The 25,724-nt window shown below is 42.6% G+C and overlaps 1 protein-coding gene across 2 annotated transcripts in view; it reads left to right on the top strand.

The window, feature by feature from the left end:
* LOC126088257 (palmitoyltransferase ZDHHC8) overlaps nt 1-25,724 on the top strand; it is a 288,604-nt gene that overhangs the window by 44,856 nt on the left and 218,024 nt on the right. For both annotated transcript variants that reach the window (XM_049906397.1, XM_049906390.1), the window contains exon 2: nt 18,803-18,924. In XM_049906397.1, the coding sequence (XP_049762354.1) occupies nt 18,803-18,924 (122 nt within the window). The remainder of the gene's footprint in view (nt 1-18,802; nt 18,925-25,724) is intronic.

Below are 25,724 nucleotides of genomic sequence, written 5' to 3'. Positions count from 1 at the left end.
GTGCACTGTGTCAAATGATTGCCGGAAATCTAGAATTATAGAATCTGCCTGTTGCCTTCATTCATTGTTCACAGTATATCGTGTGAGAGAAGGACAAGCTGAGTTTTGCACAAGTGATACTTCCTAAAACCAAGCTGATTTGTGGATATAAGCTTCTTGGTCTCAAGAATTCATTAGATTCGAACTGAGAATATATTAAGGGATTCTTTAGCAAACTGAAGTTAAGGATATTGGTCTGTAATTTTGCAGGTCCCTTTTACCCTTCATATATGCGGGAGGCACCTGCTGTTTTTTTCCTATTATGTGGCAACTGGGCAAAAGATTAGCAATAAGTGCAAGCTAGGTAAGGGGTCTTTGTAAAACTCCAAATTTTTCAACTATGTGAAACAATGGTATGTTCGTATGATTCACCTGCGTGAACAATTCATTAAACAAGAAATTTAAAACTTTGGCTTTCGTTTTGCTATCTTCAGCTGCCACACCAGGCTGGTCGACAAGGGGCTGAATGGAAGCTTTAGACCCACTTAGCGATTTTACACAAGACTATAATTTTCTTGGGTTCTCTGCCAAATCTTTTGCTAAGATGTGATGGTGGTAGTTGTTTGTTTTGCGCATAGGTCTTTTCACAGATGCATGAATCTCTACTAACCTCTGCTTGTCATCATTTTTGCATTCTCTTTTGAACTGAGAACGTAACAGCCTGTGGTTGCTCAGCGTTTTCCTAATTTCGTTATTAAACCATGGTGGGTTTTTTTCACCCTTAATCCATTCACAAGGCACATAACTCTACAGACCACAGTTTATAGTCTGCTTAAACTTTGCCCGTAATTCCTCTACGTCCATTTTACTGGAAGTAAGTGATGTCTGTTCTCTGTCTACGTGAAATGCTATCAACTGCTTATCTGCTCTTCCTAGCAGAAACGTTCTCCTAGCCTTCTTGACTGATTCGTTAACTTCCTTGCTCATAGCTGCTGTAATGTCATGATCACTAATCCCCATTTCTGTACTGACATTGTCGTAAAGTCCAGCCTGTTTGTGGCTAAAAGGTCTAAGATATTTCCATTGCATTTGGGCTGCCGAACTGGCTGCTCAAGACAAGTTTTCAGAAAACTTGTTCAAAAGTATTTTGCATGGACTGTCTGTTGGTCAATGAATCCACAGACGTCCCAGCCTGTACTCGGAGGTTAAAGTTGACTCCCACTAGCACTGTATGATCTGTTGTTGTTTTTTTTTTTTTTTTTTATGCACTAGCGATTGGACTTTCTTTGAATGAGTCTAGAACTGTCATAGCATAATAAAGTGGCCGGTAAAAATGTCCAACAAAAAGTTTCATCTGCATCTATTATATGCAGCAAGATAACTTTTCTGTCAGACACAACTTCAACCTCAATAGAGATAAAATTTTTGGCAATTGCAGTGAAACTCCCCCTCCTATGGCCTCTACTCTTTCTATCTGATACATGTTCCATGACTTGTTAAATATCTAAGAGCTTTCCACTACAGGTTTCAGCCAGCTGTTGGTCCCGAGATTAATTTGAGCAGGGGGAAATTTCCTGGAGGGTGGTAATTTCAGGAACTATATTATGAATACGTCAGTAAGTTACTGATAAAATTTTGATAGTTGAAGTGTCTTTATTCTGAGCACGGTTTGACGTCCTCCCGTATCGAATATCGAGTGTTTGTCACAGTTCCTCAAACTACTGACTAGCCAAAAATCCCTCACGTGCACTCTACAAGTTCTGTGCTACCTGAGTAACTGCTTCCATTGTGTAGTCCACCCCTGACCTATAAAGGGGAGTCCTACAAATCCCAACCTGACCGTCCAATTGGCTTCAAACCAAAGGACCCCTGATTAACTCTGGGAACAATGCTACAAATTGCGATCTCTGCTAGCACTACTTTTGCGAAGCCAGTAGTCTTCACCACCTCCGCCAGCCATTTGTATGAACTAAGGGCTGCCTCAACTCGTGCGATAGACGTCGTTGGTGCCAACGTGAGCACAGCTTGCAGATGACTGGACCCTGCAGTCTTGATAGCTGCAGGCAGGGCTGACTCGACATATTGAATGAGACCCCTCAGCAGACATACATTGGCTTTTATTCCAGCCCTGAACACTATCTGCCTAAGGGCTTCCGTAACATAACTAATATTTGAGCGCCTAATAACAAGTAAACCTCTTCCTCAATATGCCTGCTCGCACCTTGCTGACGTCCACTCGCAGGATGAATGGGTGAGGCCAGGCGGCCAGTCTCCAAATATGCGTTACCACCTGCAACTCGCCCTTCAGTGAGGGCGGATCCACTGTCAGGTACAGTAGGAGGTGCCTTGGCACCAGAGCATGTGGGTGAAACAAACATGTAAGGTGTCTCTTGCGACACACCGGATTGTTCACCACTGCTATGCCCTGAGGCAGCGTCCCTGAGGGCTCACCACTCTTTGAGTTTGTGCTTGCCTTACACAGGGCCCCAGGCTTAGTAGCACCTCTTCCCTTACTGTGCTGCATGTCTATCCTCCCACTGTTCTTTTTCTCTTCCCGTGGGAACACATCTTGGATATTTTTGAGAATGTGGTTGCAGTTTTGGTAGCTCAGCATTGGTACAGTCCTCATCTGTTTTTCTTTCTTTCTTCATTCTCCATCTCCTCCCCTCCCTTTGCTTTGGTGTTTGAGGTTTTTCTTTGTTTCTTCTTCTCCCCCATGTGCTCCTGAAGGCCAGCACACATTTTTGATGCATAACAGGTTGCCCTGGGTAAAGCATAATTTCCAGCCTCCGGTCAATGGGCAGGGTTTCGCATGTACCCCCCGGTACAGGCCAGGCCCAGTGGAGAGGGGTGAGGGAGGGAGGGGGGATTGCCTGAGCTGTTACCTTTCCAACTACCAATCCATCTCTCTGTCAGGAGTTTGGGAGGTGTGATCTGAGGTGTGACAACCACCTAGGACAGGTGAGTTGCCCTCTGAGGGAGGCTCCCAGTTGCAAGGAGCATACCATCAGAGATGCTGGCAGTCATGGGGGATTTTTTCACAGTGAGCCAATCATCATTTTGGTGTAAGTCTGCTAAAAGGAAAGGGAATGAGGCTAAAGATCCAAAGACTCTCCTAGCTGCACATCTGTTCCTCATGGGATCACATACTGAAGGTCAGTCCTTTGCTATGGTTAACCTGATCATTATTGAGAAAGGTGGTGTTGCAGTTGCAGGCCCTATGAAATACCGTTCTTGTTTCCATAATTCTAGAGACCAACTGTGATTTTTCAAGCCCAACTGCTTACGGCTTGTTTGTGTCAAGGCCCATCAAACAATGAATTCTTCATGTTGTCTTATTTACACTTGGCTGATTTGTGATCTGACAGAGGGAGAAACTTAAACTTACCTCTCTGACCAAGGCGTCACTGTAGTCTGTCGAGCAATGAAAAATGTTGATGAAAATTTAGTGCCTATATGCACTGCTTTTCTCACATTTGATCAATTACTGCTTTCATCAAAGATCAAAGCAGGCTATGAAATCATCATGATCTGACCATACATTACAAACCCAATGTGTTGCTACCGGTGTCAGTCTAACAACCACACTCATGTCTGGCAAAACATGGCAGGATGTGACACTTGTGGTAGGGAAGCTCACAAGGCAGATTTCTCATCATCTTCTCCTCTTCTCCGCTATACCAGTTGTGATGGCATGGCAACCATGCAGCCTCATCCCATGAAAGTCTCTTGTATCTCGGTAAGTGGACCATCTAGGAGATCCAGGTGAAGGAAAAAGTACCTTACCCTATCGCTTGCAAGTTGTTGGCTAATGAAAAGCCCTGCATTTTACCATCTGGCACTTTTAGTATCGCTCTTGCTACACCTCATTCCACAAAGGACATGGCCACACTGACTTGCAACCTCCAATTGTAAAATCACGTAATATCAAAGTAGCATCCCTGTCTCCTCCTGCAAATGCAAAACAAGCCACCAAATCTTCCCCCGGCAGCGAAATTGCCTTCCATGCAACAGACAGACTGGAAAGGACAAAAGGAAAACTCGCATGAAGACTTTTTACGTCCCTCCAGCCGATGATCGTTTGAGTCTTCGTCTGCCAATCTCCGTCTGCCAAATGTTCGAATAAAGGCAGTTTTCTCCTCCCCAACTCGGAGATCCTATTCAGTGGTATCAGCGCATGATACCGTCATCCGGCTGTCTTACATTTTGCTGATGCATACCACCTACCAGTTTTCTGTCCTGGAATTCGCAGGCTGAACCAGGGAGAAAAAGCTGTTGCCTATGTAGATATCATGGGACAGGACCCTCAAGCCTCTGCACTCTGTAGCAGTAGGTCATTGAAAGCTGGCACCCAACACCTGCCGAGGTGACTACTTTTCCTTTGTTCCATCTTCCCCATTCTCCTAAGTACCTGAGCGGTACTTCCTGGGGACCAGATCAGACCACCGTCCTCCATTGATGCCAATCCCACGTCCGTTTGAAACTAGACTACAGATGTTTTGTTTATTCATCTGCACGTCTGTCTATTGTACACCATCTTATTACAATCCACCATCATGGAATATGTTTGGCCACTGGTGCCTTTTACACTAGCCTGAGTGAGAGTCTCTCTGCAGAATCTGCCAAACAACCACTGTCGCACTGGCATGACATTCTCCTCAGCAGGTATGCATGCTGGTTGTCTCAAATGTCTGTCCACCCATCCTATGCCCTCTTTTTCGATGACTCCTTTGACTGTCAGTATGGGGCATGCCCGTCTTCTGTTACCTCTCAGAGTTTGCTCTCAGCTACTGCTCCAGCAGCTTAACTTCACACTACTTGCCACGTTTCTGCTGGGTGTGAACCCTTCACCACCTTGCCTTTGTGCAGTGGCCCATGTTAATCTTGGACATCATTCACTTCCCAGAGAAACTACTCCGGATTTGATCTATCACCGAAAGTTTCTCGACTTTTGTGTGACTTTCTCTCAACTTTTGCATGACTTAGCGATAGCACCTTCATGTACACTGATGGCTCTGACTGACCGTGGTGTGGGGTGTGCTTCTTCATTGCCACATACAATTTTCAGTATCAGCTTTTAGAACACTGCCCAATATTTATAGCAGAGCTCTTCGCCCTATATCAGGCCACCCAGTACCTCTGGCAACATGGGCTTTTTAATTGGTGTCGTATGCTCTGATTCTCTGTGCCCTGCAGAGCCTCTGTATGCTGTACATTGTTCATCCCTTAGTGTAATGGGTCCAAGAAAGCCTCCACTTTGTCACTGTTGGGGAGCCAGTGTGATGTTCATGGGTCTGGCAGGAAATGAGGCTGCTAATGCTGCTGCTGCTGCTGCTGCTAAGGCTGCAGTCCTCCTACCTTGGCCTGCTAGCTCTTTTGTTCCTTTGGATGATCTCCATGTTGCCATCTATTGGCAGGTGGTGTCACTTTGGAATCACCACTGGTCTTTTCTTCATGGGAGCAAACTCCAGGGAATTAAATCTCTCCCAGTGGCTTGGCTGACCACCTCTCGGCCCTCTCGCCATGAGATCATTTTAGCTCGATTGTGTGTTGGGCACTATCTTTTTAGCCATTGCCATTTGTTAAGTGGTGATCCCCCACCACTTTGTGCCCATTGTCGTCAGCCTTTTACAGTTTGCCATTCCCTGACTGAATGAATTTCTTTTAACTGCTTACGTTCCAGCATATGTTTGCCGTCTGAGTTATTGGCTGTTTTAGTGCATGAAGCTTGGGCTGTCGACCATGTTTTACTTTTTATATATCATAGCAGTGTGGTGAAGGACATTTAATCTTTGTTTTGGGACCTCCGCTGTGTCTGCCAGGTTTTTTGCGGACCTTTCTCAAAGAGCAAGACTTTTTTTAAAAAAGGCTGTCTTTCCTTCCATCAATTGGGCTTAATGCATAGTTGCTTTTAACTTCGTTTACTTCTTGGTGTTCCAAGGTTATGACGTGGGTGCTTATGACCTCAGTTGTTTTAGTGCCTTAAAACAAAACAACCGCCAACCCTGAGGCAGCAGCCTGAATGTGACTGCATAACCAAAAGTGCATTCAGCTGTTTGCAAACTGCAGCCAGCTCCTCCCGCACCCGCACATAGCAAACACACAAAACTTACCCATGTTAACCAGTTCTAACTGAAGAAGTGAACTGTGACAGACTCAGAGATATGCAACTTGCTACCCTCCTGATGTGTCACCAATGGACACCAATGCATTCACGAGCTATGTAGCTGGCTTTTCAGAAGAAATGAATATTGCACTACAGACTGAATGAATTTACACATACAAAATGTGAGACTTGATCTCTTAAACAGAAAAACACCTATAAAATTCAAGAAATGTACTACAAGAAAAAACACAGGAAAAGATAAACACTTAAATTGCCATTCTGTAGATGTATATCAGTTGAGAGGTGGGGCCTGACCTTGATGATACATGACTAGAGCAATGATCCTGACTAGTCCCTGCAATTACTGAAAAGGCTGCTGTCTCTCTTCTGGAACCATTTGTTTGGCTGGCCTCTTAACAGATACCTCTCTGTTGTGGTTGTGCATATGGTATGGCCATCTGTATTGTTGGGGCACACAAGCATCCTCCCATCAGCCAGAAATTTGGTCCTCAAACACCTGGGGAAAGGTGAGAACAGAAATATTTTGATGAATAAACTTAATGTTGGCACGTCAGTCATTTATGACATAAAAACGAAAAGATTAACTAATGAAATTTGCTTCTCAGTTGATAACGACTGAAAAATTGGCTTCCAGACAATTTTAAAAAAATCACACAATCTTAACAATTAGGTAGGGTATTGTAAAAATGGTTCAGTGCATTATGCTCTGAAGGAAAGCTGGCAATGCGGCCAATAATAATTGAAAAGGCAAAAGAATTTAGACAATATTTAGGTGTTCTAGAAAGTGAATTCAATTTTTCGATGGTGTGGAATTTAAAGACTTTATGTAATTGGAGAAACAGCTTCAGCAAATCAAGACTCAAGAGAAAAATAGAAAGATGAGTTTGAAGGAAATAATCAGATAGTAATAGTCTTCTTTCAGATGACTGTAAAATACATCCGTCAGTAACTGAATTAGTTTCTGGAAACACATTTGCTAGACTTCTCTCACCTAATGTAACATCACTGATCCAACCAATGGATCAAGGGATAATCCAGAATTTTAAATGAATATTTTTATAGCAGCTCATTCATTCACAATCTATTAAATGCCAATTGTGATGTAACTGACTTAAAGTTTAATGTATAAGATGCCATTTATGCTCTCACACTGTCTTGGGCTCAATTGAAAAAAAGTTTCTTTACAAAGGTGCTGGAGAAAACTTTGGGCAACTGCAGATCCTACATTTGGTTTAACGTCAGGCTGTTGAGAAGGGACAAAATCTTCAGTGTCTGAAGGTTTGGATGTTATAAGAAGTGTAACGAACAACAGTTCTTTGGAGAACGTATCTGAAGAGGAACTCGTGGAATGTGTTAAAGTGGATAACAATAAACCTATCTAACAGGAGTTGACCGCTGAAGACATTATCCGAAGTATAGTGAATCCTCAACCTATACACAATCTCGAAGAGAGTGCCTCAGTTGAGGAATTGGAAGACAAGGAGACAGTCAACTGGGCAAAAACCGCAGAATCCCTAAGTAAATTAATCACTTTCGCTGAGTGTGATGCTAATTATAATGCCTCTGAGCTTACTGATTTACACATCATTAGAAACAACTTTTATACGAAGCAACAATGATCTGGAAAACAAAAGACATGAGAGATTTTTTAACCCAAATTAAAATATTGTAGAGTACATGTATGTAAACTAAATGTGTTGAATAAAAATTTGATACTGGCCTAATTTTGAGCTAAAGTTATTAATGTAATGATTCTGCTAATCCAGATTTTAATGCAAAACACAGTGTTACAGCTGTCTGGCTCAGCCTATACCAGCAGTAAGAGGTACTGCCAACCGTCTGGACTTTTCAGTAATCCGGCACTGGGCCAGTCCCAAATGTGCTAAACTATCAGACTTCTCCTGCAATTTTTCTTTGTCAAAAGACAGTCCTGTCAGACTGACTAAAGTGTGCCATTGCAAGCCCTCTCGTTAAGAAAGCTAGTAGGACAGATATTACTATCCATCAGTTTCCCTATTAACTCTTTTCTCAAAAGGTTTGGAAAAGGTGATGCATTTAAAGACCATGCAGACCACCATATTCTTATGGAACAACATGAAGTTTATTACTTATTACTTTGAGGCTACAATGAGGAGGTTGTTCACTTAATTTTTAACTGATAGGAAGCAAAATATCGTATTAAATGGCTTATGTGGCTCTCATGCTGAATCTCCTTTGGAGTGGGAACAAATTATACTTATCATATTGCACAATGTTCTTTTCTGGGATAATTTTTCTTGCAGTAATTGCATAGATGTTCCATATCACTCTGATGAGACAGGAATAACACTTAGAGGAACAATAAATGAAATATTCAAAAGTATTGTTAGTCAGTTCTGTTCTTAGTAAATCACCTGTCACTTGCAAAAGCACAGTTCATTCTATTCTGTAAAAGGCAAGATACACCAATAAGAATACAGCAAAGGGAAAAGCAAATAAGTAAAATTGGAAGTGCATGTTGATTAGAATTGGAACTGGAATCACATATAGCTCTTGTAAAAAGCTTGAGTCCAGCAAAATTTGCTCTGTAATGTAACTGGATAGATAAAAAGTCACCAAACACAGTAGGAGAAACACACACAAAAAGGTTTTACTCATGCAAGCTTTTGGAGCCAGAGGCTCCTCCTTCCAGCAGAGGGGTTGAAGGGGAAGGAAGAGGGGTGAAGGGAAAGGAACTGGAGAGTATTAGGAAAACGGGTAGAGTTACGAAAAGTCACCCAGAGCCCCCAGGTCAGGGGAGACGTACCAGACGCGATGAAAAGGCAAGACTGATTGTTAGGGACCACACTGGACAAGATCTGAAAACCTGAGAGTTTAAAGGTTGAAGACAGGATAATATGCAAGACAGAAATTGTTTAAAACATCTTTCATTAGTTAATAAGAGTGAAAAGCTAACTGCTTTGTGTGTAACACAGGTGGGAAGGGGACAGCTAAAAGTTGACAACACAGAAAATGAAAGATGTAGAAAACTAAAACAGAGTGAAGAAAGGAGTAGTTAATGTGAAGAAATGCTGAGATGGAAGAAATTAACAAAAAATTAAGGCCAGGTGGATGGCAAGACCCAAGGATACGTTGCAGTGCTAGTTCCCACCTGCGGAGTTTTGAGAAACTGGTATCTGGGGGAAGAATCCAGATGGCACATGAGGTGAAATAGGCATAAAGGTCATTACTATCATGTTGTAGAGCATGGTCTGCAACAGCGTATTGTGTGTTACCAGTATAAAACATCTGCCTATTCCCATTCATTCTAACTGAAAACTTGGTGGTAGTGATGCCGTTGTAAAAGGCTGAACAATGTTTACATAACAGCTGGTGTACAACATGGTATATGATGTCACAGGTAGCTTCCCCTTTGATAGTATGTTTTTCCAGTTACAGGGCTAGTGTAGGTGGTGGCAGGAGGGTGCATAGGACAAGTCTTGCAGTGAGGATGGGCACAGGGATAGGAACCATAGGGTGGGGAGATGGATGCAAAAGGAGCATGGGGTTTGACAAGAATATTGTGGAGATTTGGAGGACTATGAAAAGCTATTTTAGGTGTGGTAGGCAAAATCACAGACAAAATGTATTTCATTTCAAGGCGTGATTTTAGAAAGTGATAACCTTGTTGAAGTAGCTGATTAATACATTCAAGGCGAGAGAGAGAGAGAGAGAGAGAGAGAGAGAGAGAGAGAGAGATCAGCAGTACCAGGATTGGATGTGATGGCCCGGAAAATCTACTTTTGAACTAGGCTGGTGGGGTAATTACATCCAGCCAAGGCTGAGGATGAGGAACAATATTTACAAAGGGACGTGGAAAATACCAGGAAGAAATGAAGCAAACCAAATAGACCACATATTAATATCAAAGAAGTGGGAATCCGATACGGAAAATGCGTGCACTTTCCGAGGAGCTAATTCAGATTCTGACCGTTACCTAGTAGGAGCCAAAATGAGACAGACACTTGCCATGGCTGCAAGATGAAGTAGTACCCGAGTAAAGAAGTGGAATATAGAACAACTGAAAGATAGGTCTACTGTTCAGGAGTATCAAAACAGATTGAGACAGGAGTTACAAACAAAAGATGGAGGAGATGATATATACAAAGAACAGAACTCTATTAAAGGTGCCAGTAGGACAAGGGGACACACTCTTTACAATGCTTTTCAATCTGACTCTTGAAGCAGCCATGCCGAAGCTTCAGATATCTGGTTACATAGGCAAAAGCTGACTGAGATATGCGCATATGCTGATGATGTAGCAGTTATCAGTAGAAGCAGGGTATCACTAGAGAGGACAATATGTGAGCTGAAAGAAGCCACAGGACCTAGAGGCATTTCCATAAATGAAACAAAGACTTAAGTACATGAATTTCACCAGGAAGGAAAATAACAACTTGGATAGACTATCAGCAGATGGTTTAAATTTTGAACATGTGCAGAACTTTGACTATTTGGGTTCTGATATTAACAGTACAAATTCCAGGTCAACTGAAATAAAACGGTGCATTCTAAATGGTAATAGATGCTTCCACATGTTTAAGAAACTGTTGGCTTCTAGGTTATTAAATAGGCAGCTGAAGCTGCAACTATGTAAGGTCATGATCAGGCCAGTTACAACCTACAGATGTGAAACATGGACACTGATTGTTCTTGAGCAACAGCTCATGATATTTGAATGTAGAGTGCTGCATAAGATCTATGGGGCAGTTCAGGATAACAATGGTTTCTGGAGATCTAGAACAAATACTGAGCTGGACCGCTCCATACAAGGAGCTTACATCATAAGAATTACAAACAGTAGAAGAATTGCCTGCCTTGGGCATGTCCTCATGATGGACACTGGAAGTACAACTAAAAAGATTTTTGAAAGGAGGCCAGCTGGAAGAAGACAGAGAGGAAGGCCACGAAAATGGTGGATAGATGATGTGGAAGAAGATATAAAATTTTGGAGTCCAAGGATGGAGGAGAACTGTGCTGGAGAGGGCAGAGTGGAGGAAACTTGTTAATCAGGCTAAAACCCACACAGGGTTGTAATGCCATGAGGAGGAGGAGGAGGAGGAGGAGATGATTGAGGTTAGAATGGTGGTGCAATGGTGTAGAGTGTCTTCACCTGAGCAAATACGTTTGCTTCGAATGCCAAGGCTGTGTGGGATGGAATATTTGACATAGGAAGAATGGCAGCTGTCCAAATGTAAATACTGTTGTTAGCAGGTTTAATGCAGACAGAAGTGTGTAGCTGGCCTTAGGTGAGGATTGGATCAATATCAAGGAAAGTAGCATGGGATTCGGAATACGACCATGTGAAATTTAATTGGGAGAATGTATTTAGAGATTCCAGGAGTCCATAAGGCAAATCAGTGTATCTAAACCAAACCAGGCGCTGACAGCTTATGGATCCAGGAAAGCCCCTTCCAAGTGACCTATGAAAAGGGTGGCAGAGGAAGGAGCCATCCTGGTTCCCACATATGTATCCCTGAACTGTTTGTATGTCTACCCCTCAAAGATGTAGTAGTTGTTGGTAAATGTGAAGTTGATTAAGGTGAGCAGGAAGGATGTCATAGGTTTGGAATGAGGTGGGTGCTGACTGAGGAAATGTTCAGCAATAAGTAGACCATGTAAGTGAGGGATGTTGGTATAGATGGAGACAGCATGAATGGTGATAAGCAAGGTGTGAGGCAAGAATGGGATGGGCACGGATTTCAGATGACCTAGGAAATAGTTGGTATCTTTGATATAGGAGGAAAGTCTTTGAACTGTGGTTTGCAGATGCTGATCAACTAAGGCATAAGGTATACATTCGGTGGATGCTTTGAAGCCAGCAAATATAGGACGGCCAGGATGATTGGATTTGTGCCTCTTTGGAAGAAGATAAAAGTTGGAGGTGTGTTGTTTGGGTGTGGTAAGAAGTTGTAAGGATTGAGCTGTTAGTCCTTGTGGGAGTGGGGACTGAGGTTTTAAGTAGGAACTGCAGGTCTGTTTGAATCTCAGGGATGGGGATCTTGATGCAGATGCTGTATGTAGAAGTGTCAGACAGTTGATGCAGACCTTCACTAATATACTCCTTTCGGTAAAGTACCACAGTGATGGATCCTTTGTGTGTTGGAAGGATAGTGCTGGAATTATTAGCTTGAAGGGAATGCAGAGCCTGGAGTTGTGCAGAGGACAGCTTAGGGTCATGTTGTAGGAATGTGAGGAAGGGTTGTGAAACAATGCTGGATGTGAGGAATTCTTGGAAGGCTTGTAAGGGATAATTCTGTGGTGGTGGTGGTGGTGGTGGTGGTGGTGGTGGTGGTGGTGGTGGTGGGGGGGGGGGAGAGGGGAATCAAGTTGGGATCGTGGTCAGAACTATTCAAGGCAGGGTTCAGTGTCAGCTTTACGGTTGGAAAGGTTTTTGGATTGGATTGCAAAGTGATATTTCCTGTGACATTGCATGTCAAGGAAAGTAGGGCCTTCACCAAAGCAGCCTGGTTAAATGCAGGTTTAGGGCTGAGAGTGAGGGCCTTGGATAATACGGGTAATTCAGGAGGGGAGAGTGCATTTGACTAGAGGTTGAGAAAACTGTACTGTTGGGACTGGCTCTTGTGATTGAGTTATTTCTGGTCTGAGAGGCAGTGGTGAAGGCTGTGGGGTGTTAAGGAGGTTGCCCAAGCTCAGTATGTGGAGAAGAGTGGTGGTTGATGGTGTGTCTGTTTAGGGAGCTGCAGAGGGACATGAAGGGAAACACCACTGTTGAGGTAGTTTAGGAGAAGATGGGATAACTTTTTGAGGTGAAGTCTGGCACATTGTAGCAGTTTGAATTGGCTTGGTGGGTGATACCATCCAAGGTGGCATTAGGGGCAGATAACTGCATGATTTTGTAGGAGGAGAGAAGTCTAGTGGAGTGGAAATTGACAGATGAGATATATAGGTCACAGATAATTGGGTAAGTGCAACATACTGCTGTATTTGAAACTGTAAATGAGCCCGGTGTAGAGCAGGATTACGTCCAGAAACAAAGACTTACTGTGTTTGGCCTTTGGGAGTGCCTCCAAGGGACAAGCAGGTTTCAAGAAACAAGATGTTGTAATCTTATCCTCCCACACATCACTGTTAAAATTCTCTCTTTCTAAAAGTTTCAAAAGATTCAAGAGGCATAAGATGCACAAAAGAAAAACTTTTTATTTATCTTCATTTTCTCTTCTTGTTGTTGACTCCAGTTCTTGCGTCTAGGTGTATATTGGTACATTCTTGCAACTAAAATTTTGATTTAACATTGTTGGTTCATGATTAAATTACTAATGAAGAGCTATCTGTTGCTATGATTTTCTTTTATTTTGTCCTTTTCTTCTATATCACACTGACTTCACGATTTCCATTTTCATAAAACCATCAGTTACATTGTTGTAGACAAAATTAAAAAACATGTCTGTTTCCATCAGAGGCATGGCCACTACTACTACAGTCTGTGCTACTCACAGACTGTTTCAAAGAGTTTACAAACTTTCTTGACAAAAGAACAACCTTTACTAATTTATATCATTATTTTGTAAATGAGTCCTTAGTAATTAGCATTAGATTGTGCAATTAATAATGTGAATTTTAAATATGCAGGATATTTTGTAATTTCAAATATTTCTAAAAGAAGAGTAATTTTAACTCTACGTACAGAGTACTAACAAATTAATTTCTTTTTACATATTTTAGCCCAGAGCATAACACATTGTTTACAAAATCATGTGAAGCTCATTCAGTTAAACATCTCATATAATGTTCACCTATATAAGAATCGGTAGTATAAATGGTATCAGTTATTTCTATAAATAAAAAGATAATGTCAGAGGAGGGTGTCCCATTACAGTGTGAGACCATAGTGCAAAAGCATGTTTTAGAAAAGAATGGATGTAATATGCTATGCGATTCATCATGTGAAGAGAGGTCAGTTTTGAGTGTTAGAAATGGTGGTAGTGGTAAAAAGGAGAAGCAGAGGGTGAAAAAAAGGTAGAAAAACTGAAGAAAAGTACGGAAAAATGAGAGAAATTCATATGAAAGTTGTGAGAACAGGGAATGATTGACAAGAGGTAATGAGTGGGTGAGAATTTCTTGCCAGTAAAGTGGTCTATATGATAAGAAAAAATGATTGGCGAAGAAAAAATCGAAAGGTAAAATTGTGAAATAGAGCCAAAATTTTAAAAACTGGGCAAATAGAAAGAGAAAATCATAGGAGAAAATGTAAACTATTTTACTTGACAAACAAACTAATGCAGGAAATGGCAGTAAAAGTCGATCAGAGCTGTTTGGTGAAAAACAAATGCAGGAAAACTTGAAAGAATTATGTATAAATAAGGTAAGTGGAAAGTAAGAAAGAAAGTAGCTGTCAGATTTGCAAATAAATCGGCGGAAGACAATTGGGAGAAGGCCCTGTAGTGTAGTGAACCGTAAATGAATTTTTATAGGCAAATTCATTTAATAACAACAGAATTGTTGTATGCAAATTCATAAACAATCGACCCAGCTACTTGCATGGAAATCAGTACTAGAAAAGATCTGGGCGGTACAGGTCAGTAAACAAACCAACTAGCACATAAGGTAGAAAACAGTAATATCCTTGTAAGACACTATGTTCCTTTTGCACCCATCTCCCTACTTTATTGCTCCTACCCCTGTGACCATCCCCACTGCAAGACTTGCGCTAAGCACCTTCCTACCACTACATACATCAGCTCTGTAACTGGCAAAACATAAACTATGAAAGGGAAAGCCACCTGCGACACAATACGTCATACACCAGCTGTTATGTAAACACTGTTCGGCCTTTTACATTGGCATGACTGACTGCCACCAAGTTACCAATTAGGATGAGTAGGAATAGGCAAAGGTGTACATTGGCAACACACAGTATCCTGTTGCAGATCATGCTCTACAACATGTTAGCAATGACCTCTGTGCCTGTTTCACTACACGCGTAATGGATCCTGCAGACACCAGTTTCTCAGAACTCTGCAGATTGGAACTAGTGCTAAAACATATCCTTGGTCCTCACCATCCACGTGCCTTAATTTTTGTTAGTTTCTTCCATCTCTGATTTTTTCCACAGTAGCTGCTCTTTTCTTCACTCCATTCTAGTTTTCAACATCTTTCATTGTCTTATCTGTCAGTCTTTCACCACCCATCTCCCACCTCTATTACATACAATGCACTTAACTTCTCAGTGTTATTAACTCGTGCATGATGTTTTAGCAGTAATCTCTATCTTGCATATTACCCCTGTCTTCCACCTTTAATATCTCGGGTTTTCAAATCTCGTAAAGTGCAATCCCCACAGTCAGTCTTGCTTCTCATTGCATCAGGTAAGTGTCCCCTGACCTGGGGTTCTGGGTGACTTCTCAGAATGTTACCCCTTTTCCTAAAGCTCTCCAGTTCCTTTCCCTTCACCCCTCTTCCCTCTTCCCCTCCAACCCTTCTGCCAGAAGTAGCACCTGCGCGCGTGTGTGTGCGTTGATGATGAAGGCCTTATTGGCCAAAAGCTTATATTGTGACAGTTTTTTTGTTGTGCCTCTCTGCAACTCAGCATCTCCACTGTATACCGAGTGGCAACTTTCCTTTTCATAACTGATGTGCATTTTACACCAAGCAATGTGGCACAGTGGTAAAACACTGGGCTTGTATTCAAGAAGAGGGCAGGTCAAACCCATGGCCAGTGACACACATTTAGGTTTTCTGCAATTTCTGTTAAGGCAAATTAAGGCAAATACTCGGCTGGCTCCTTTGCAGAGGTACAGCCAACTTCCATCTTTATACTTCCTTAGTCAGAACTTGGGCTCCATCTTAATGACTTTGTCAGCAATGAGACCTTAAATTGTAATCATCTGTTCACATATTTTTTAGTGTTCTTTTACTTCTATGCATCTGTAATTGTACTGTTAATAGTAAGTGGAATGCTAATTTATATTTTGATTTGCATAATAATGTACACAGCTTAACATGATTGCTGCAGTGTATGGCAAAGCATAACAAAGGATTTAGTTCTGCAGCAGTTATTTTATAGTATTGCAGGGAGATGAATACATAGATAAAGGGTAAACTATTAGATAGGCATGTAATGTAGAAAGTTGTGTGGTGTACACACATTCAAACAGTGCATTGTACGAAAAGAAACGAAGTTCTTGAAGAAAATTACATCACAGTGCACAGTGAATCAGCATAGGATTTCATAATTTAATATGAAAAAAGTTTGTGATTTATTAGTTACAGTTAGTAAATTAAATTTTATACTTTGGAATCAAATTGAATCGATACCACAAAGGAATTTCCTGTAAAAGCTAAGGAAGTATAAATAGTGAAGATAACGTTTCTGTTCATTGAGTGGATGTCTTGTTCAAAACATTCCCTTAGTGAGTGCACAACATACAAAAAAATATGTGTAGGAATAGCTTCCCCATTTGCCCTTCTGATTTTCATTTGTGTTTGTTTGCTTTTAGTAATTTTGTGATATATACTGTGTATCGTACACCATAATCCTTCCATTTATGCAACCTCTTTTGTTCTCTTGTGTCTCAAGGTATGAATCATCATTATAAGATACACACTGATCAGTCAGAACATTATAACCGTATACCTGTTTATCGATACAGACCCGTCCAGACGAAAACGGCATCAGCCAGTGAAGAATAACTGATACTTAGACACAAGCATTGTGCACGTAATATCAGTGAGCATGCTTTCTGGGAGTAGAGTAGGGAGGTTGCATGATCTGAGTTTGACAGCGGGTGGATTTCACATGATCGCCTGGAGGCTCGCCGTTAGCATTTCGGAAACTGTATGACTTGTCGATTATTTGAGTAGTGTTGTGGTGCGTGTCTTCAACATGTTGTAAAATGAAGGTGAAACCATATCCAGACGTCAAAGCGTTGGGCAACCACCCCTCATTACAGATGTCGAAAGTTGTAGGAGCAGGTGGAACTAACATCAGACTTTAATGCTGGGCAGAGTACAAGTGTGCCTGAACACACAGTGCACCAAACAATCCTGACAATGGGCTTCTGCATCCGACGACCCATGCATGTGCCCATGCCGACACCGTGACAGTGGCAATTGTGAGTGTTGTGAGTGAAATAGACATGTGACTGTTGGCACTGGATGCAGGTGCAGTGTCAGAGTATTGCTTGGTCTAATGAATCCCGATATCTTCTTCATCATGCCATGGAAGGTACGAATCCATTGGCTTCCAGGGGAACAGCTCCTTGACACCCATACTGCAAGATGGAGAAAAGCTGGTGGAAAATTGTGCTCTAGGGAAGATTCACATGGGCATCTGTGGATCCATTGGAGTTCTTGAAAGGCATCATGATGGCCAGGTAGAATGGTGCGTGGGTAGCAGACAGCGTACACCCCTTCACAACGAATGTGTTTCCTGAAGGCAGTGGTGTTTTTCAAAAAGATGATGTACCATGTCACAAGGCCAAGAGTGTGATGGAGTGGTTTGAGGAACACAGTGCTGAGTTCCAGTTGATGTGCTGGCCCCCCAGCTTGCCACTTGCTGGAAATTTGTGCAAGTTAGGTGACTTGTGTGTGCAGATGTGCTGCCAACTCTCTCCAGTGACCTACCAAAGCCTCATTGTTTCCATGCCATGCCGCATCACTGCTGTTATTTGTGCCAAAGGTGGGCATACCAGCTGTAGGGTAGGTGGTTGAAATGTTCTTGCAGATAACTGACTCATAAAACATCTTAGTTCAGCCATATTTTCTCTTCAAATAATTGAAAATCTTGGGGAGAGGCAAATCAGTAAGTTAACATACTTTGTAAATTTTCATTCAGTAATGTCATAGGAGCAGTGTTTTGGGGCGGCTCTTATTTAAGGAAGTCAGTTTTCATAGCTCTAAAACACAGATGCTCACCTATGATCGTCATGTAGACATCTGTGTAGGGAGTCAGTCATTTTCACTACTGCTTCAGTATATTTATTTCCTCATGAAGCTTATTGTAAATAACCAATTATAGTTGAAAACAATGTTGTACACAATTAAAACAGCAGAAGAAAAAATGACATATTATTCAACATTAAGGTTTTCTTTAGCATGAAGAGGGGGTACAGTACTGCCACCGGTATTTTGTTTTTGACCACTTACCTAACAATATAAAAGTCTGACAGACAGCAATGTTAATTTCGAAAACTGAAAAAGTTCCTCCTTGACAAAATTTAATTCGTAGAAGAATTACTATTTTTGTAATGTATGGTGAGTAGGAATTACTAATTCACATCTGTGTTTAAAAATTAAAAAGGTCTTGTAAATGGTCAGCATGTAGCCACATTTACATATTAACATGTAATATGAATGTAAACTGACTCGTTCCACTTGATTGCGATTATTTGTACAAATGATTCACGGAACGTGAATATCTCAAACTCTGGTGGTTATTTCTACTGCTTATTGAATTCTTATTTTTTGTATTAATTTTGGTATATGTACTTGTTATGTCGGTCATATAGAGCATGATTCAGATAGCCTTTTCTTACTACCACAAAATAACTTTCAAATCTGTGTCACAAGACACAGTAAATTACTTAATTTGTGAAGTAATTGTTTATGTGCAAATGTATGATTTTATTGGGTTTGTCGCTAATTAATCACAATTATTGTCTTGTGCAAATTGGGAGGATTTATTTGATTTACTTTTCTTATATTCTGATTTTCCAGGTGCCAAAAGTATTACCTGTTCCAATTTCCATGGGTTCCTGCATACCAAGGAGTTATTACACTGTTTGTAATTACCAATTTCACGCTGGCAACCTTCATGGATCCAGGTGTCATACCAAAAGGTATTGTTTGGCAATCATTATTAAAAAGAAAATAATTAACTTTTATTTCGGGAAGTGTTCATGTATGTATTACAGTGGTGTGTGCATAAGAAGGCTGCAGGTGGAGTGATGCATAGTGGCAAGGAGCAGGCCATGTGACGCTCCTGATTAGTAGCATCATTCAGGTGCATCAGCTTGTAGCGAGCACTTCGGGATGTGCATACAGCATTTGCTGTGACTTTTGTGTTAATTTAGGTAGGGCCTATGGTGAGATTAACCATGCAGGGTTCATTGTGGGTGGTTTAAAGCAAACACAATAACTGTTGTTCTCAGAAGTGCCAGAGTTTTCAGAGTACATAAAATTTACTAGGGGGAGTCAGCAGAAACAATGGCCCAGTGAAATACTTACCCAGTCTTGCCAGTTACTAGGATAGGAAATAATTGAAGTTTGTCCTGTGGGACAGAGACAGTGCGTTTACTGGTGCTGCCGCAAAGTATTCATCCCTTCTTGTATACACACTACTTTAATGTTAAGCTTGTATTATTGTTGAATAGTAATGAAAGAGAGTATTTGCAGTCATTGCCATCCACTGGCTAATGAAAAAGGTATATTTCTCCTTAGTGCCCACCTGCACTCTTTTTCTCACCTTTGATAGAGTGGTACTTCCGTCCAAGATCAAAGCAGGCTATGAAAATATCACAGTTCGGCCGTACATTCCAAATCTGATGCGTTGCTACTAGTGTCATCGTTTCAACCACAATAGAACGTCTTGTTGACACCCAGCCAAATTTGTAACCTGTGGTAGGCATGTGCCTGAGGGCGATTGTCCACCACCTTCTCCCCACAGTATCAACTGCAATGGGAGCCATGCCACCTCCTCTTGGGACTATCCCGTGTATCTTGATGAGCGGGCTGTCAAAGAGATCTGGGTAAAGGAAAAAGTGCCTTAACTCAGTCGTTCGCAAGTTATTGGCTAATCGCAAACCCAGCGGTCTCCCATCTGGTATTTATAGTTTTGTTCTTGTTACCCCTCACTCCACGAAGCACATGGCCATGCAGACATGTATCCTCCAGTTCAGCTCTGAGGTAGTTCGATCGCCCAGTGTCAAGGTAGCATCGCCATACCCCATTCATCTGAGCAACAAGCCATCAACTTCTCACCTCGAGGGGCGAAGCCACCAGCTACACAACTGGAGGCTGGAAAGGACAGGAGGAGTACTCCTGTGAAGACTTCCTACGCCCCTCCAGCCAATCAATACCAGAGTCTTCGTCTAACCGGTATGGCTTGAAGTCCACCAAAGGCAAACGTCTTCTCCTTCACCGACTCTAAAGATGCTCTTCTACGGTGTCGCCATGTGATACCTTAGCCCGGCCGGCATCCATGTTGCCAGTGCACACCACCAACAGTTTTTCAGCCCCGGACTCCACAGACTGACCGCACAAGCAAGCTGATGCTTCTGTGGATCCCATGGAGCAGGATCCCCTTGCTTCTTTGGCCTGTGATAGTGACTCTTCACTTGGCATCCGCCAAGGTGACATCCGTACATCTCTTCCTCATCATGACTCGCCTCCAATGGAATGTTTCGTGCCCTTCAGTCCCACAAAGAGGATTTACAGCTGCTTTTAGCATTGCAGCGTCACCTTGTACTCTGCCTTCAGGAAACAAAATTGTGCCGTCACGACCGCTTTAAGTTTTCACATTTCTTCCCAGTTTGTTTTGACCTTCCTTCAGAGGTCAGCATCCCATCTCATGGGGCGTCATGCTGCTCATACAGGATGACGTTCATAGTCAACCCATCTTCAAGCTGTTGCAGTTCGCCTTTTCTTTCCCCACCTGACATTTTTTCTCTGTACCATTTATGTCCCTCCACCATTTGATGTCACCGTCAGATTTCCTTCAGCTTATTGGGCAGCTACCTCCCCCATTCCTGCTACTCGGTGACTTTAATGCCCATCATCCCCTTTGGGGTTCTCCCAGGACCTGCCAGAGAGGTGCCCTCTTGGCTGAGCTTCATAACCAACTTAACCTTTTCTGCCTTAACACTGGAGCACCCACTTTCCTTTCCGGCTCCTCGCACACCTATTCCCAGTTGGACCTTGCCTTCTGCACTGCCCAACTTGCCCATCATCTGGAGTGGTCCATTCTTTGTGATGCCTACTCGAGTGACCGTTTCCCCTGTGCTAACCGTTTGCTGACTCCTACCTCCCTGCATGCTCACCAAAATGGCAGCTTACTAAGGCCGGCTGGAGGCTTTACTCCTCCCTATCGATCTTTGATGAACACGATTTCCCCAGTTGTGATGACTAGGTGGAATATCTCGCAAACATTATCCTTACTGCTGCGGAATGTTCCATTCCTCACACTTCCTCTTTGCCACGCCGTGTCCCAGTCCCTTGGCGGACTGAGGCGTGCCGTGATGCAATTCGCGCACGGAGATGTGCTTTCCGCATTTTTAACCATCACCCTACGATGGCAAACTGCATTCATCGAGAACAAATGCATGCACAATGTAGTTGCATTCTGTGTGACAGCAAAAAAGCTAACTGGATTTCATTCACTTGTTCTCTAATAGTTCCACTCCCTCTTCTGTTGTGTGGGCCAACTTCTGACAGCTCTGTGGGACCAAGGTCTATTTGCCAATTTCCGACCTGTCAGTTGCAGACGATGTTATCATGGACCCTATTGCTATCTCCAACACCTCGGGCTGCTATCTTGCTGAAGTTGCGAGCTCTTCCAACTGTCACCCTGCCTCCCTCCATCGAAACAAGTGGAGGAGGTTCGGGTGATATGGATCTCTTCACAGAACTGTGAGTGCTACAATGCCGTCTTTATAATGAGGGAGCTAGATCACACTCTCAGTTCATCCCGATCCTCTGCACCAGGGCCAGACACCATCAACATTCATATGTTGCTTAACACATACAACTGCGTATGGGCAGAGGGCACATTTCCCGGACTTGGCGAGAAGCCATCATCATAACGATACCTAAGCCCGGTAAGGACACAAACCTTCCGTCTAGCTACCACCCCATCTCTCTCACCAGCTGCGTTTGCAAGGTGATGGAACGTATGATTCATGTCTGGCTGGTATGGTGGCTCGAGTTGCTCGATATACTAACGAATGAACAGTGTGGATTTTGAGTGAGATGTTCTGCAATTGACCATCTCATTGCTTTGTCCACCCATGTCATGAAGGGTTTTCTGCAGAAATCGCAGACTGTGGCCATGTTTTTTGATTTGGAGAAGGCTTACAACACCTGCTGGAGAACTGGTATCCCCTATACTCTGTGGGGCTTCTGTGGCCGCCTACCCTATTTCCTTCAGGAATTTTTAGAAGACTGACTTTTCAAGGTGCATGTGGGTTCTGCCTTGTTGGACACCTTTACCCAGGAAAACGGTGTGTCTCAGGGTTCCGTTTGGAGCATTGTACTCTGGACATCTTCGGCTCCCTTTTTTTTATTTTAATGAGTTTGCCATCTATTCCAGTTCTCCATGGACCTGTCTCACTGAGCGGAGTCTTGTACCGGTCCCTTGTCCATTTGAAATGTGACTATGGGTGCTTTGTTTATGCGTCTGCATGTCCCTCCCTCCCTCTTACGCCGTCTCAATACTATCCACCATCATGGCATCCATTTGGCCACTGGTGTCTTTTACACTAGCCCGGTTGGGAGTCTGTATGCGGAAGCTGTTGAACTATCACTGTCTTACTGCTGTGACTTTCTCCTCAGCAGGTACGCAAGTCGTTTGTCTGCCATGCGTGGCCACCCATCCTGTGCCACCTTCTTCGATGAGTCCCTTCATTGCCAGTATGGGGTGTGTCCCTCTTCTTTGTTACCTCCTGGAGTCTGCCTTGCACTTGCTATGGCGGCTTAACTTCATGTTAGCTGCAATTTTCCCTGTAGGTGTGAACCCATCACCACCTTGGCCTTCTTTTGGTTCCTAAGGACACTACTCCAACCTTGCTCTATCGTCTTCAGTTTCACGACCTTCGCATGGAACTTCGCGATAGTACCTTCGTGTACACTGATGGCTCTTGGACTGACCATGGGGTCAGATGTGTTGTCGTCATTGACGCCCATGTCTTTCAATATTGGCTCCTGGAGCACTGCTCAGTATTTACAGCAGACCTCTTCACCCAGTATCAGGCAACAGAGTACATTGGACGACACAGCCTTTCCAGTTGTGTCCTCTGCTCAGACTCACTCAGTGCAGCGGGTCCAGGAAAACTGTCACTTGATCAGTCTTTTGGTGGAGCCACTGCAAAGGTTATGTGGGTTCCTGGCCATGTAGGTCTGCCAGAAAACAAGGCTGCTGATCCTGCTTCCAGCCCACTGGTTCCTATGTTCCCTCTGATGATCTATGTGTTGCCATCTGTCAGGAGGTGGTGTACCCTTGGCATCGCCAATGGCCCTCGCCTTCACGGGAATAAGCTCCGGCTTATTAAGCCTCTTCCAGGGACTTGGACGACCTCTTCTCTCGTCTCCCGCCGGGAGGAAGTCATTTTAACTAGGCTCTGTATTGGGCACTGCCTTTTTAGCCATCGTCATTTGATAAGTGGTGCTCCCCCACCACTTTGTACATATTGCACCCGAGTTTTAACTGTCCACCACTTCCTGATGGAATGCTCGTTTTGTAACCATTTACATTGCCACTTGGGTTTGCCGTCTGAGTTATCAGCCGTTTCAACAAATGACGCACAGACTGTTGACCGTGTTTTACTTTTTATCCACCAAAGCGATATCGTGAAGGCCATTTAATTTTTAGTTTTGGACCTCCGTTTCTCTATGGTGTCTTTTTTAGCCCTTTCTCCACGTCCTTGTTTTTAGCTGTCTTCTCTAATGTCACTTGGGACTGATGTGCAGTCATTTTTTATCTCCTCCCTGTCTTCGTGTTCTATAGTTTTGACTTGGGGACGTATGACCCCAGTTGTTTTTTTTGCACCCTAAAGCAAAATGAAGAAAGCCAACAAAACAAACAATTGATGTATACATAGCTGCCATGTCCTGCTTCATTTTGATAGAAATTGTCCAAATCACTGATTACATTTTGGGATGGTGTGATTTTTGCACCAAACATTATTTTCTTGGCTTGATTCCTAGGAACTGATGTTTCTTTCCTGAGTGATGAGTAACCCCAGAAAATTGTCATAAGATATTGAGTGGAAGTTAACACATTTTTAGAGGTGTTGGCTTGTTTATGAAGCTAGTAATTATGCGGTGGTGGGTGGCGGCGGCGGCGGCGGCGGCATTGTTGTCATCGTCGCCAGTTACCTATATACTAAACTGGACAATAATAAAGGGTAGCTGCATACCTGTCCAGATGCACATTCATGCCATTTCCTCACACTATAACAAAACTGTAATATACAACTGACATAAAGTACTAAATAAAACGAGGATTAGTTGCTAAGTGCTAAAGCTTTTCCCAGGTACATGCGGCAGGCTTCCCTTAATTAAAAAACAGGGAAAGAGCCAACTACTCTAAAGTAAAAATTGGTTAACAGTTAACCAACTTTTACTTGTTTTCCAAGTTAAGTTATAAGAAGTTGTATGTCAGAATTGTATAAATAAAAATTAAAGATTCAGTTAAAAATGCTTATTGAAAGAACATGGACATGCAGACAAAATTATAAAACTGTCTGATAACCTTTGTTGGTTTGCTCACTGACTGAAATGGATGCACCAGCCATTCTTGGACACTTTAAAAAAAAACTGCTCAGTAATTTGGGCAGGGCACAGGAGAACACACACAGCCTTAGTCTTTTTCCACCTTTGTCTCATTATTGTTAAAAACAGTGGACGAATTTCCATCAAGAAAACCTTCTGCCTTCTTGTCGGAATGTAACATGTAATAAAGAAAATTTCGCACTGAAACTGGTATGCCGCAAGTATTGCACACTGGTGGGTCCTCCCACTGGAGAATTGCCTGCACGTTGAACAATTCTCTATTCTCAGTTGCTTTAGTCAGCTTTTCCCATCTGTGTGATTGGAGGGAAGTACGTCAAGGCAAAACTGTTAGCCTCACAAGCCTTAATTGATACCTCCAATCATTCCTCCTCCCACTGGTGCACAACTCATCTCATCAGTGAGGTTGTAGCTCTCAAGGGGACAGTTACTTTTATTGTAAATATCCCTTGCTCCTGTGTCAGCTTGGTAGATTTTCCTCAATTCTCACATGGCCTGATACCCATCAGAATGTTAATTCTCTTGCCTTCTTAGTGTGTGAAGATTATCTCAAATTGAACTGATTTGTTTGCTGGAAACATTTGCTGAGAGGTCTGTGGAGCTTTCAGGGAATCAAAGTAGATGAAAAAAATAAATTTGTTTCAGTTGTATCTTGCTGCTTCAGTGTGTTAAGGCCTGAGTAGTGCTGGAAGTTGAATCCTAAGGTCACTGAGAGGGGAAACTAGTGTGCTGCTGACATTATGGCCCACTTAGACCCATTAGTGTAAAGGAATATAAAATTTGCGACTCGTGTAAACGTTAGTAAAAGGCTTGTTTGAAAATAAAATCTAATGTAAAATATTTCTTGAATTTATTATTATTTTTCCAAATTGAAAATCATCATGGGTCTTGCCCAAAGATAATGTAATACACAGATTGCCAATCCTTCCAGCAAAACAGGCAACTGCAACAGTTCCTGTGACAGGCAGCAGGTGTCCCAGGTGACACTACAATTCTTGTTGACCTATATTTGTCACAGTATTGGCAATGCTGTTTATTTGCGAGGTGCCCGTAAGTGGGCAGGTTTGTTGTTGATTAGCAGAAGTTGGCTCATATGGAATGCTGCACTCTGAATGTGTTTGTCCCACAGCTAACT

Source organism: Schistocerca cancellata, chromosome 1 (assembly GCF_023864275.1).
Source record: "Schistocerca cancellata isolate TAMUIC-IGC-003103 chromosome 1, iqSchCanc2.1, whole genome shotgun sequence".
NCBI classification, from domain to species: Eukaryota; Metazoa; Arthropoda; class Insecta; order Orthoptera; family Acrididae; genus Schistocerca; species Schistocerca cancellata.
This window is presented reverse-complemented; position numbering and strand designations above follow the sequence as displayed.